Raw genomic sequence first — 15,963 nt, forward strand, 5'->3', positions numbered from 1 at the left:
CCCAGAACCGCACATATCAAAATAAACAGGTCTTAAAGGGACACTGAACCCAATTTTTTTCTTTTGTGATTCACATAGAGCATGCAATTTTAAGTAACTTTCTAATTTACTCCTATTATCAAATTTTCTTCATTCTCTTAGTATGTTTATTTGAAAAGCAAGAATGTAAGTTTAGATGTCGGCCCATTTTTGGTGAACCAACTGGGTTGTCCTTGCTGATTAGACAGCACCAATAAAAAAGTACTGTCCATGGTCCTGAACCAAAAATGTGCTGGCTCCTTAGCTTAGACGCCTTCTTTTTCAAATAAAGATGGCAAGAGAATGAAGAACATTTGATAATAGGTGTAAATTAGAAAGTTGCTTAAAATTGCATGCTCAATCTAAATCACAAAAGAAATAAATTTGGGTTCAGGGTCCCTTTAAGCTAAAATTTGCCTTTCTAAAATGCTTTGAGGTATCTTGCAGTACTGACAAGAATTCTTAGACAATCTCACCACACAAGAGATTAAAATCATCAAACCCACAATGCTCTGTGCATTTGTGTGTGCTTGCTTGTGAGCACACACATGCCTGCAGGAATACATACACTCTCTCACACACTCTCAAACTCTCTCACACTTACACACACACACTCTCAAACTCTCTCACACTTACACACACTCTCAAACTCTCTCTCTCTCACACACACACACTCTCAAACTCTCTCACACACACACACACACTCTCAAACTCTCTCACACTTACACACACTCTCAAACTCTCTCTCACACACACTCTCAAACTCTCTCACACTTACACACACTCTCAAACTCTCTCTCTCACACACACACACACACTCAAACTCTCTCACACTTACACACACTCTCTCACAATTACACACAAACACTCTCAAACTCTCTCACACTTACACACTCTCAAACTCTCTCTCTCACACACACACACTCTCAAACTCTCTCACACTTACACACACTCTCTCACAATTACACACACACACTCTCAAACTCTCTCACACTTACACACACTCTCAAACTCTCTCACACTTACACACACTCTCAAACTCTCTCACACTTACACACACTCTCAAACTCTCTCACACTTAGATAAATCCATTCAACAAAAAAAAGGGGGAAAATGCTAGAACGGCTGATAAAAAGATCCTTTATTGAAATCCAAATTGTAAAAGTGACAAGGTATCACCTTCGAGAGTAAACATACACCAAAATTAAGAAACAGTGAAATAAAAACAAAGCTTCAAGGACACATCCTCTCAGACTGTAGGACGCGTTTCGGATTGCCCCGTATTCAAATGTAACTGGGAAGTGTGTTTTGCTATTACTTATACTAAGTCTGTAACAAGCTGCACCTGTCTCTCATTTGTTATCCCCAATTGAAAGCATTGTAGTAAAAATTACATGCACTATTAATGCCAATTGTCAGCCTTAAGATACATTGTAAAAATTCCTGTACTGAATTAGTTAAATTCTTGATGTTCAATACGCAAAGGTTTAATACGCAAAGGTTTAATCATCATATACCGTGATAATAATAAATCTTACCAGATATTTTATACCAAATATTCTTTGCCCTTTGATAATGTATAAATGAACCAATACAGAGAGATAACTTTTTGCCGTTAATATTTTCACAGCGGTAACTGCAGATATTTGTCTGTCAGTTTTTTGAGGGCAAAAGAGGACCTGTCTCGATCAATACTAAATTCAAAAGAAACTAGAAGTTAATCTATCTGAATTGTAAAAATCTATCATTATCAAAAAGGAGAACCACAAGTGTTTGACTGTCAGTTTTTTAAAGGAAAAAGAGGACCTGTTTCGATATCGGCCATTTAAATACCAAAAGGATGCTAGACATTCTTAAATCATTATTAGAAATTATCTATCTGTGTTGTTAATATCTATCAATTTCACAGAAAAGTCTCAGATGTTAGACTGTCAGATTTTAGAGGGCAAAAGAGGACCTGTTAGATTCTAGAAGACAATAGTGGACCTGTTTTGATTTGGGCTATTTTAAATACCAAGAGGATACTAGATATTAGTCTATTTATGTTTTTGGGATATAATATAACTTGTAAACGTTTTTTGTAAAAAGAGAGATTTAAATAAATTAATAATATATATATATATCGCAAGTACTAATAATAAATACCGTACAATAATATTATGAAGTAAACCTAATTAGTTAACTAATTTGCCACTCTTTTTTTTTTTTGTGAAAATAAAAGGGAAAGAAAAAGGTCTACAGATATATATATGTCTGTCAGGTTTTTAAGAACAAAAGAGGGCCTGTTTCAATTTGGGCGTGCAATTTCCAAGAAAAGTTAGAAATGTATCTATATATATATCATTAGGATGTTATGTACCTTGAAAAAAGAAAAAAAAAATATTATTTTTTCCCCCCTTTCCTCTCTTTTCTTTCCTTCTCCTTTCCCCATTTGTTGAATGGATTTATCTGAGACAGCTATTGGGCTGAAGGAGATCCGCTGATGTACTTTACCCCTGAACCGGAAGCGCATTGAAGCACATACTCTCACGTAATCTAGAAGCCAGAGATCAGCACAGCAGATGGAGTAAAACACAGGAGAGTGTTATCCCAACTTGGTTTCCAGGCTGACAAACGGAGTATAAGCTGTTACATCGCTTCAAGAACAGCAAGTCACTTGTTTTTCCTGTACTGTCTTTTCTTATTGTGGCATTCTGTACTAGGGAACTGGTTCTGTGTATACGCTGTTTGGCATAAGGTTTTACAATAGTGCTATGGCTCTGCACCAGTGAATGATCTCACACACTTACACACACACACTCTCTCACAATTACACACACACACTCTCACTATCTCACACTATCTCACTCTTACACACACTCTCTCACTCTTACACACACTCACATACACTCTCTCACACACACTTTCTCACATTTACACACACACTCACACACTCTCTCACACTTACACACACTCTCTAACTCTTACACACACTCTCTCACTCTTACACACACTCTCACACACACAAACACTCTCTCTCACACACATACTCTCTCACACTTACATACACACTCTCACACTTACACATACTCTCTCACACATCTATTGCAGACACATACACTTTCTCATATCTCAGACACACATGTTCTCTCACACCACACAGAAACACACTCAAATCACTACACTTTCTCACACCTCACATTTCCCACATATACTCTCTCACACACACATACAACACAGGCAAACACAATCCTCTCTAAATCTCACACACACTCTCTCAGACAAGCAGACACTCTTTCTCACAAACAATCTCTTTCATACACACTGGGAATCACACACACTCACATAAACACACATTCTCCTACCATAACTGTCTTATCTGCTTTTTCATGAGAGCACAAAAAGTTTACTGACAAAAAACAAATACAATCTTTGCAGTCATAATAACCGTAGCGGCTAGTTAAAGGAAAAACTGTTGCAGGTTTTCTTGACAATTAGGGGCCTTTTTTAAAAAAAAATAAAAAATAAAAAAATTAGTTATATAGTGCCTATTGCCCTAAAAGCTTGCAATTCTTTTCAGTTATGCATTGATGGTAACTCTTCTGTATTGAGGTTTTTGTAACAAAGTATTTATGACCTTGTCTGGTCCAGTAATTAATACTTTTTCTATATAAACTCTATCTAGAGTATAAATATATTTACAAACCTGTTTCAACCCTTCATGCATAAACGTGTCTCCTCCAGGGACTTCAGTACGCAGCTTATTCAGGCCTCGCTGAATCGCCTCTCTGTACAGGGGACACATGATAAAGATTCTAAATCAAATTCAGCTAGTGCCCTGTAGCATATGTCAGTATATCAGCAGAAAGAAAAGGACATGTAGTTACCAGTTATAAATATAGTGATTGCACCAAAACTCAACACATGAATGTGAATATAAAATGTTGTATGCACTAGTAATTATGCAGTAAAAATTAAACAATTGATACTTATGTAACTTGCCTTTTTACAAGTGAAAATGGTGTCTTAAAGGGATATGAATCCCAAAATATTTATTTTGTCATTCAGACAGAACATACAATTTAAATAAAGTTTCTATTTTATGTCTATAATAAAATTTCCTTTGATCCAATAGTATTCGTTGTTGAAGGGATACCTAGGTAGGTATCGGGAGCATTGCATGGCAGGAAATAGTGCTGCCATCTAGTGCTTTTGGTAATGTATAACATTCTTGCAAGACTGCTGTCATTTAGTGCTCCAGACACGTGCACGCTCCTGAGCGTACACCCCTGCTTGTTTTTTCAACAAGAGATACAAAGAAAACGAAAATTTGCTAATAGAAGTAAATTAGAAAGGTGTTTAACCCCTTAAAAGGATAGAAAAGTCAAAATTTAACTTGCATGATTCAGATGGAGCATGCCTTTTTAAAACACTTTTAAATGTGCTTCTATTTTAAAATTTGCTTCATTCTCTTGGTATCCCTTGTTGAAAAATAATGCACACATATCCTACACCAGTGGGAGCTAGCTGCTGATTGGTGCCTTCACACATTTGTCTCTTGTGATTGGCTAACTAGATGTTCCATCTAGCTACCAGTAGTGCAATGCTGTTCCTTCAGCAAAGGATAACAAGATAATGAAGCACATTTGATTATAGAAGTAAATTGGAAAGTTGTTTAAAATTGTATGTTCTGCCTAAATAATGAAAGATAATTTTGGAGTTTTCTGTCCCTTTAAGGACCAAGGTTTTTCCCAGTTTCTGTGCTTAAATGACACAAACTATTTAGGCATTTTTGCTCACTATTGGTTCCACCTTAATTATTAATTGCAACCATACATATTATAATATACACCCTTTTTTAACAAACAAACAGGCCTTTCTAGTGATACCCTATATGTCTATATAAAATAACAAAAACTTTTTTTGCAGTTTTCTTTATAACCATTTTTACAAAACTAATGTAGCTAAAGTAAAATACCAACTAATAGATTATGTTGTACAGATTTTATAAATACCCCAAATGTCTAGGTTTCCAAGTAATTTATAGCAAATATAGGCCAAGTACTACAAAGATTGAGTTTTTGGTTTAACCCTAAAATTTGCTATGCTTGGACTGTAAGCTAAATAGTCACCCAATTCTAAACTGCTACACAAATGTATATATTTGTATAATTTAGACACTCAAGGATATTTATTAAAATAAAAGTACACGATATTCAAATAAATGTTAATCTTTTATCACTGTAGGTGGTCTCTGGGATAGAAGGGGAGGGGCCAAGAGAAATCATTCTTAACAAACAATGGCTTGTCATTTTTGACATGTGATCACTGTGATTGGGTGTCAAAGTGATCACATGACCATAGACCACTTCTTTGTGAATCACTGGACTTCCTCACTCCTGAGGCCTCCAGTGATTGGCCACTGAACCTGATACCAGTATGCATTTCAGCATGCTAGTATCTAGGCTCTACTTTCAGTATACAATCACTGTGACTCGCTGTCAAAGTGATTGTATACACAGTAACAGTTCTTTTTGACAGTTACTGTACTGCTGCTGGTTTCCAGCAGCAGCATGAGATACAGACTGATCCCATCATGTCCTTGCAATCGTTAGACTGGGGTGTCCCTCTTTACGCTATTTCTGCACTACCTCCTGAGGCATGCAGAAATAGCGTGGTTGTGCCAACAGAGGAGAGACAGGTGTGCTAACAGCCCAGGACACAGCCGCCATGTATGGCTCTGGCCGTTAAAGGGATATGATACCCAAATGTTGAAGCACTTGAAAGTGATGCAGCATAGCTGGAAAAAGCTGACTAGAAAATATCACCTGAACATCCACGCCTCACTGTAAAGAGACTTTAAGCACATGACCATAGACCACTTCTTTGTGGTCCCAGGACTTGCAAGGGATTGAGCATCTGACGTGCATGCACAGTCATGTTATTTTCCTATTCAGTTCAATGAAGTTTATTATGAAATCTCACAAGATATTAGTGAAATCTCATGTGATCACTGCAAAGCAATGCATGACCTCAGCACTGATGATACTGATTGGCTATTTGCAGCTTGACAGCAGTTGAAGTATATCTTTTCACTTTTACATAGGGATGTTCAGGTGATATTTTCATGGCAGCTTTTTACAGTTATCTTGCATAACTTTCAAATGTTTTAGCATATAGGTATTATGTCCCTTTAAGGGGTTAAAATTTCATGTTCTATCTGAAACATGAAATAAAAATGTTGGGTTTCACGTTCCTTTAAATTAGAGTTTGCTTTTTGTGGAACACATACAGCTGTAGAAAAACGACTTAAAAGTGTAATAATAAAAATACATTTTATTATAAAACAAATTCTTGTTGCTAACTCAGATTTCTTGCCAGTTTGCTAATTTCACATATTAATAAATAAATCTTTTAAATAAAAAAATAGTTGAAACCACACTTTTAAACTATGAAACTTGTACACAAATTAAATAAATAAATGTTTATTTTATAATTGCACTGAACCATTTGGAAGTTTTAATTATAAGTTTTAATTCTAAAATGACTTAACGTGATAAGTAGTAAAGAGACATCAAAGTATAAAATGATTTTTTTCTAATTTACTTCCATTATCAAATTCACTTTGTTCTCTTGCTTTCCTTTGTTGAAGAGCTTTGATTCAGCCACCTCTTATGGGCTTTCTAAAGACCATAAGAGCTCAGAAAACTATGCAAAAAAATCATCCAAGCCACCATACAATATTTTTTTGCTTCGGAATACTGAATACTTAGGATCCAGAACTATAGGTTCTGGCTAAAGGGCCATTATAGTGATAAAATGACATATTGTAATTTGTTAGAGTATGTCATTTTATCACTAGTGACACTGCAAAGCTATGTGTTTAAACCCCCGTAAATGGTTTAAACACATATTTAAAGTACTGCTTAAAACCCACAGAGTACTGCTGGTTCCTAGCAGAAATTGTCGCTTATCTAATCAGCAGCTCTAGTCGCACAGCCTAGCTGTGCACTTGCACTTTTATATCCCAGAGAAGAACAGTTTTGAGTAGAAAACTCTACTGGTTTCAAAATGAAGCCAGCAGTAGTTACTGCTGTATAAAATGCAGTAATATTGGTAGAGCATACTATGGTTTTCCCCAGCTATGTAACTATACTAACGCAGTCATTTGCACACTGGAGGTGCTGGGAGGAATATAGTGTTTGGTTCTGTGTAGAGCCTGGTTTCTCAACAACCGGGTCGTGGCCCAGTACCGGGCCATGATAGCCCTGCTGGTGGGCCCCGGCCTGTCATGCCCCCACTGCACACTCTTACCTCACTGCACACCAAGGGCAGACTGATACCAATCAATGTCCCAGGAATCAAGGTCCCAGGAACACTTTTTCACACTGACCAAAATGTATTACATTTTATGCAAATGAACATGGTAGCCTCCCTGCCCTGCCCCCAACAGGCCCCTTAACCTCCAGAGCCAGGACCCCCAACATTAAGGTCCAGAAAAAGGGTACCCAACCTCCAGGGCCAGACCCCACACTCCATGGCCCTCACAGCGACAGACCCCCGCCAGGGCCCCTCTAAACCCACACTTTTTTTGCTTAGTTACTGATAGGGCAACTGAAAACTCCAGCTTAAAGGGACAGTATACTGTAAAATAGTTTTTCCCTTAATGTGTTTACGATTGCTTTTTTTACCAACTGCAGAGTAAGAAATGTATGAAAATTAGCTTTTTAAGGTTTATTTCTGTATATTAAAGCTCTGATTTTGTGTTTTGAAGCCACAACCTAATAAAATGGGTTGAGCTTGTAGGTACAATCAGATCTCATTACTGTATCACATTGTGCACATATACCTGTTTCTTTATCTTATATCTGTCCATAAAACAATCACCAGTACTTTGAGAGAACAATGGAAAATCAACATTTTATTACCTTATCTCTGCTATATCCCACTGTGAGTGTAATTTCTTCTGCTGGCTGTGTTTACAAAGCTTATCTATAGCTGGTACGCGCGGCCACAAACTTTTAGAATAGGTGGGGATACCACATGCTAAATCAAAAATTTCAAATGCCAATATAAGGGTAAAGGAGCTACTTGTAAACAATTTAATACACTCCAGCAGGTAAAGTGGATCAATGGGAACAAATTAAAGGGGAGAAATTTTTTGAGTAAACTGTCCCTTTAAGGAATGCACCAGGATCCGTGGAGATGCCATTTGTGGGCCCCCCTACTTGCTTGTCCCTCGGCCCAGGTCCTATTTGCCTGGCTGATCAGTCCGCCCCTGCTGCTCACTTTATATATTTATATTTATATATATATATATATATATATATATATATATATATATATATATATATATATATATATATATATATATATATATATATAAAACTAGCGGGCCCTCGACATGTCTAGCTAAAATTTTCCGGGCCTTGAGGTCACTTTGGTTGAGAACCACTGGTGTAGAGCACATGCAAAAAATAAATAATCAGACCATAAGCAATGCATTTAAAGGAAAGATACATTACATAAATGTAACTACACAATCAATTAGGTTATACAAGCTGCCTACATTTGTCAACTGAAAAAGTAAACATGACACTCCAACAGCGTTCGGAATGTCACCTTCCTTTTCTAAGGTCACATCCAGATTGTTTGCATATATTTATATTGTCACTCAGTATGTTGAAAATAATTTATTTGATTACATTATTCCCATACAATTACAAATTCCTAAACAAAGTCTTCAAAAATGTGAAGATGTTCAGTAAATAGGACAGTTCTTACAATCCATGCTAATTACAGAATACGTTGATGAAGCATTTTATATAGACAACGTGACAAGCAGTGATATAGTGTATATTACAATCCGCTTACCTGTTCTCTGTCAGTCTTAAGATAGTAGTAGCCCGAGATGAGAAGACAATGAATGACATTCGCAGCATGGGACTGTACCAAGGGGAAAAAACACAAGTGAGTACTGGATCTCTGAACAGGCAAAATGCTATACAACCTATAAGAGTGAGGCACAATCAGGACCGGTTTTAAGAACCTCTCTGCTTTAATCCAGGAAAAAAAAAATAAAAAAAATCATAATAAGCAAATAAAATCAAGCCTAGCAGTGAAATCATTAATCCTGTTCTCTTCACAGCTCTCTAAACGTTGGAAATGCATACATGTGATTCAACATACCATGATAAAGTTATTAGTCTATATCATTAAGTCTAAAACATCAGAAATGGGTTAGAAATAAAAAATGGCATCAGAAAGGACAAGGTCATTTTTCACATTGGTGGCAAAACTGCTTACTTAATTCAATCGCAAACCTTTCTGGAGCTCTATAATCTCAGAATAGTTTAAGAAACTTTTCCACATATTTGATGTTAAAAATGGTTGCTAACTTCTTTTCTGCTTCATTATCACATACATTGTTAAAGGGACATGATAATTATTCTTTTTTGCATTCATGATTCAGACAGACAGAGCATACAAGTGTCAACAACTTTCCAATTTACTAATTGCCAATTTACTTCATTCTCTTGGTATCCTTTGTTGAAGGAGCATACAAAGCAAATTTGATAATAGAAGTAAATTAGGAATATGTTTCAAATTGCATGCTCTATCGGAATCATGGAACCTTTACTTTGACTTTACTGTCCCTTTTAAAGGTAATGATCAGTCTTGGACCACATCTCTCCACTTATTATTATATTATGATCCCCGTTCCCACTTCCTCCCTCTCTTTACCCTTCACCAAGCTCCTTTACCGTCTTTATTTCTTCCCCTGTAGTGTAGAATTCAGCTTCTAGGGCTCTTGGGTAACTTTTTACTGTGCAGAGGCGCTATTCTATTCTGCATTACAGCGGATGGTACATCTGCTAATTTGCTGTATCCCACGCTTTGTCATAGAAATAAAAAAATGGTAAAGAAGCTAGGCAGAGAATAAACAGAGGGCAGTACACAGGGATAGGGCCATAAAACAATAATAGAAGGAAAATTGAGGTTTCAGACTTGTGATTCTGTAACAGAAAAATTGTGACTTTAGTGTCCTTTTAAAGTGCTGGTAAACTCTCACCTTTTTAAAATAAGATCTGGAATGTTAGTGATATTTTAGATGGAGTTTAATTAATCAATTGTAATAAAGTTGCGCTATAACTTACTTTTTAATATAGATATGAAATTCAAATATCCTGCGCTCCACCGCCCACTTCAAACATCAATGTTTCTGTGCATAACGGTTTGAATTGTTCTCCAATCAGTGCTCTCCCCATATGGCACTTTTGTTGTAGCTAGAGTGCTGATTGGAGATCATTTTTTTTACTTTTGAAGTGGGCGGTGGAGCATGGGGGTTATTACAACTCCCATCTAAAATATCCCTTACATTCCGGATCTGATTTTAAAAAAGGGGAGAGTTTATTATCACCTTTTTTTTTATTTATTCTTTTATAAACTCTGGTATTGGCACAGAAGCACACAGGACGTGCCAGTCTTGGAGATTTTTAATATTCTGACTGGTGTCTACTTACCATGCTTTCTTTTGCCTGTAAATAAATAACATGCCCACAGCCTATATACAATTAGAGACTCCATATGTTCCCAAGGTCAGCCCCATGGGAATTAATATGGTGCAGATCTCAACAGCATAAGTAGCGCAGACAATTTCTGTAAATGAGATCAAGGAGAAAAAAAAAAGGACGTGCATAGACAGGCGATTAAATTGTTGGAGAAATAATTTAACAGCTGAGATGTGGAATGGTGGGTAAAATCTGGGATTACAAAGATGTTCCATAGAGGAAAATGCCAAAATATTTTGAGCGGTTGTGTGTGAAAAATGAGTCAAGTGTCAACCCAAGAAACACTTTTGTACGTTTGTCTTTCTTTGCTGTCAGTGATGTTTCAACTGTTTGCTGGAGGGTTGAACAGATGTTGAGCATTAAGTGGTTGGAGGATATTCTACAAGATTCATCTGATAGATCCTTTGGGATATAAGATATTGAAAGAGTTTATAGAAAGGCAGAGATAAGAGTCTCAACACTGAGATTTTCTCTTGGCAATATTGGTTATATGTTGGGGATCTTCAAACGTTAAAAATAACAAATGTCGTCTTCTTCCATTCTAAATGAATGTTTAATGTTCGCTTGACATTTGTTTTTACAAAATAGAAGTTAGATTTTCCCTGTTTTTTATTTATAACATTTAGGGTTAGATTACAAGTGGCCCTGTATTTTTTTTTCCACGATTGCAAAAACGTTGCTAGAGTTAAGCTTTTTGCACTAGTCGGGTTGCGATCATATTACAAGTTCCAAAATAAACTTATTTTGCGCAAGCGTTAACCCGAATAGCGCAAAAATTCTAAATTGAGTTTACGCATGCATGTATTCCCCCATAGGAATCAATGGAGACAAAAAAGTGGGGGGAAAAACAACAACACCCGAGATTAAGCAAACACCATCGCATTTCGCATTCCCCATAGAAGTCAATGGAGAAAAGAAAATTGTTGATAAAAAACAAACACCCACTGCACAAACAACATAGCATATTTGCATTAGCAAATGTGAAATATTAACAGTAAATACATAGTTAAAATCTTTATTAAATATGAATATTGCATAAATATGTTCAATAATGTTTTCATCTACTTAATGGTAAAGGGCTCTAATTCACATATATATATATATATATATATATGTCTTTTTGTGTGTACATATATATTAATATTTTTGTGTATGTGTAGATATGTCTACACATATAAATACATTAATATATATGTACACACACACACACATATATATATATATATATATATATATATATATATATATATATATATATATATACACTGCTCTATAAAATAAAGGGAACACTAAAATAACACATCCTAGATCTGAATGAATGAAATATTCTAATAAAATACTTTGTTCTTTACATAGTTGAATGTGCTGACAACAAAATCACACAAAAATTAAAAAATGGAAATCAAATGTTTCAACGCATGGAGTTCTGGATTTGGAGTCACACTCAAAATTAAAGAGGAAAAACACACTACAGGCTGATCTAACTTTGATGTAATGTCCTTAAAACAAGTCAAAATGAGGCTCAGTAGTGTGAGTGGCCTCCACGTGCCTGTATGACCTCCCTACAACGCCTGTGCCTGCTCCTGATGAGGGGGCGGATGGTCTCCTGAGGGATCTCCTTCCAGACCTAAACTAACTGCTTGTGCAATGTTAAATCCTGACAGCGTATTCGGTCGGCATTCAGCAATGTCTGGTAGACATGAGCCGGTCCGCCAGACATTGATAAATCGGCTCCTAAGTGCTATGGCATTGTCTTTTTATCATGCATTTGTTGATTATGCAAATCTACTGTATTTTACTGGTCCTTTAATTCAATCGCAAATCTTTCTGGGGCTCTATAGTCTCAGAATAGTTTGTTAAGAAAGTTTCCACATATTTGCTGTTAAATGGTTGCTAACATTTTGATGCATTAGGAAGGAAAATGGAACTAACTGACATTTATCTGAAATAAATCTACTGATTTGCAATTCATACTAAGTTATCTTGCATTTTCTCTTTATTATGCCTTTATTGATTATGTTATACAACTGTGTTTAGTGGTCCTTAGCAAATCAAATGACAGAGATGGTTGACGTGGGTGATAACGAGAAATGCAAACAGACACAACAGAATTCTTCCCATCACACATGTGCAGTGTAACACTCTTTATACGATAATAAAACAATATCTGGGTAAACATATGATTATACTCACAAGCTGATACAATCTCTATAGTGTGAATAAAGAAATATAATACGCACCTTATGAATTTTTCAGCAAGGCTTTCCACAAATGAGTAAATTTCATGCCAATGATTTTTCACACTACCAGATCTATGAAGAAAAACAGAGGTATCGGGATATGTGAATACAAATATTTACTGCATTCTTACGTTAAATAGGTCCCACCCAATGATTAACATTCATCTAGTTAGTTATTAGAGGAGTAAATCACTTAATTAAAAGATTTTTCTTCAGCCTCCAATATATGAACATACTTGGCAACTTTTAAAATCTTTAGAATCCATTAATAACCTTCTTTCCTGCAAAGCAATGTGGACTTGTTACTGGATAAGACAATCACACAGTTAGCAAAATAGCCATTGTTTTACAGTTTCTTATCAAATAATCTCTGGTGAAACCAATAAGCGACAGATATGTATCAGGGTAAACCTTGTGAAGCCTGTAATAAGCACGTCTGGTTCTAAGAAATGGAAAATTCTTGATTTTTAGTGTTACTGTCCACTTGACTGTATTTTTACAGCAATAGCATGAGAGCTAATGTTAACAAGAAATAAATAGTAGTAGAAATAAATTATTCTCATTATTTAAAGGAACATTAAAGTCAAAATTAAAAACTTTCATGATTCAGATAGGGCCTGCAATTGTAAACAATTTTCTAATTTACTTCCATTATCAAAATGTGCAGTTTTTTTGTATGCACACTTTGTGAGACACCAGCTGCTACTGATCATGTGCAAGAATTCACAGTATACATGTATATGTAATTAACTTTGACATTGGTCAGAAAAAAAGCTACTACTTGTGTTGTCTTTTTATTATGCATTTATTGATTATGCACTTCTACTGCATATAATGGTTCTCTTACCCCTTAAAGGATTATGAAACACTGTTAATACACACCTAATAAAAGTACATAATCTGATAAATATATTATACAGCATCAAAACTCTCTTCTTTTTCCTTTAAAACGAAGCTTGTAAAGATGTTAAAATTTAAAAATAAAATAAAGTCAAATTCCTCACTAAGCCATCCCACAAAAGAGGCATTCTTTCTTGTGATTTAAACAGCATACATACATATATATATGTTTCGGCCCTCACAGATATGTGATTTGTTGAAGCCTGTCACATGATACAGAGGGCAGAGAACTTTAGAACAAGTGCTATTGTATTGTCTTTTTATTATGCATTTATTGATTTTGCAATTCTACTGTATTTAATGGTCTTTAAAAGGACCATTAAACTTGACATTTCAACATTGCATACAATGTTTCATTATTGCAAGTGAAACATGACTGCAATATACATTCATTGTTTATGTTGCTGCCTTTTGCTGTATAATACATCTAAAAATTGTGTTTGACTTTCTCCCAGGGAGGCTTGGGTTAATACTTTCAGGCAATTTATGTGAGCTTTTGTTTACTTTTCCCTTAAAGGGACAGTATACTCCCATTTTTGTATAATTGCATGTAATAGACACTGCTGTAAAGAATAATATGCACAGATACTGATCTAAAAATCCAGTATAAAAACTTACTTAAAAGCTTCCAGTTTAGCTCTGTTTAAAAAGGTAGCTGAAACACCCACTTCAAGTGGGAAATATCAGACACTCCCCCCCCCCTTCCTCTACATATGAAAAGACTCTTTACACAAACAGGAACAAGCTGGAGTAGGTAGCCGACGGTATTCTCCTTAAACTTTGGGGCTTGGTTAGGAGTCTGAAAATCGGAGCAATGTTATTTAAAAATAAGCAAAACTATACATTTAAAAAAACAAAAAAAATTTAATAAAACTGTATGGACTATATAAATGGATCATCTACAAAACATATCTACCCGGTCTGCACATGTGCAAACAGAGTTTGTGCTTTATCTGAATATTAGTTTGTGATTGTTAGCAAGGGTTATTTTGTTCTGAGGGACAGGGAAATCAGTGATATGAATACACATAAAACATCATACTCAGTTAACAAAATAAAGCTGCAGTTTTCATTGCAAAAATATTCTTATGTATGAAGGTTCATTATCATGTAGTTTACAGTTTGTGTTTAGTGTCCCTTTAAGTGCTTGAGGAAGTGCTTTTGTGCCAAGCGGAAATAATATAATACCTATTCCTGTCCCAATTAGCCTTTACTTGTGTTGCTTTATTTATTATACCCGCTGTACAGCACTGTGGAATCTATTGGCGCTATAAATAAAGATACAAATGATAATAACTATTACTGATCTGAGATTTAGAAAACCATTGTTTCCTTTACATTAAGAATCTTAAAGGGCCACTAAACCCCAAATTTTTATTTCATGATTCAGATAGAGAATACAATTTTAAACAACATTCCGATTTACTTCTATTATCTAATTTGCTGCAATCTTTAGATATCATGTGTTAAAGAAATAGCAATGCACATTGATGAGCTAATCACATGAGGCCTCTATGTGCAGCCACCAATCAGAAGCTACTGAGCCTATCTAGATATGCTTTTCAGGAAAGAATATCAAGAGAATAAAGCAAATTGGATAATAGAAGTAAATTAGAAAGTTGTTTAAAATGGTATTCTCTGTCTGAATCATGAAAAAAAAAAAAAAATTGGGTTTAATGTCCCTTTAACAAAGGGATTCAAGATGTTCAGTAGATATTGTAATAAAAATACATTGCACATGAAAAAAAAAAACACTATGAAATTCGTACTTATAATACAAAATTCAAAGTGTATTTTTTCCTTTATTGTAAAATAAGTTATCCTGCCTCTGCTAGTGGGCTGAACAGGGCGTACCATGGGTGTCGCTGTAATTTATCCCCCAGGTCAGGTGCATTCTGTAAACATTTTCCCCCTGCAGATACAGGAATGTATGAAATTGTTTACAACTAGCTCCTTTAGCTTTATTTTCTCATTTGAAAAAGCTGATTTTGTCATTTGTATCCCAAACTATACTGAAAACTTCTGTATTTAAAGGGACAGTCAACCATAGAATTGTTATTGTTTTAAAAGATAGATAATCCCTTTATTACTCATTCCCCAGTTTTGCATAACCAACACTGTTATATTAATATACTTTTTACCTTTGTGATTACCTTGTATCTAGGAACCTTCTTCCAGCCCCCTGATCACATGACTGTGGCTGTTTATTATCTATTGTCTTAAATTTAGCATTGTATTGTGCTAGATCTTAAATA

General features: G+C 35.3%; 1 protein-coding gene across 1 annotated transcript in view; it reads right to left on the reverse strand.

The window, feature by feature from the left end:
* Nucleotides 1–15,963, reverse strand: part of LOC128639916 (anthrax toxin receptor 1) — a 146,754-nt gene that overhangs the window by 110,783 nt on the left and 20,008 nt on the right. Inside the window, exons 2-4 of the mRNA XM_053692174.1 lie at nt 12,809–12,880; nt 8,872–8,943; nt 3,704–3,785 (exon numbers count right to left, since the gene is read on the reverse strand). Coding sequence (XP_053548149.1) covers nt 3,704–3,785; nt 8,872–8,943; nt 12,809–12,880 — 226 coding nt within the window. The remainder of the gene's footprint in view (nt 1–3,703; nt 3,786–8,871; nt 8,944–12,808; nt 12,881–15,963) is intronic.

This window comes from Bombina bombina, chromosome 9 (assembly GCF_027579735.1).
Source record: "Bombina bombina isolate aBomBom1 chromosome 9, aBomBom1.pri, whole genome shotgun sequence".
Lineage (NCBI taxonomy): Eukaryota > Metazoa > Chordata > Amphibia > Anura > Bombinatoridae > Bombina > Bombina bombina.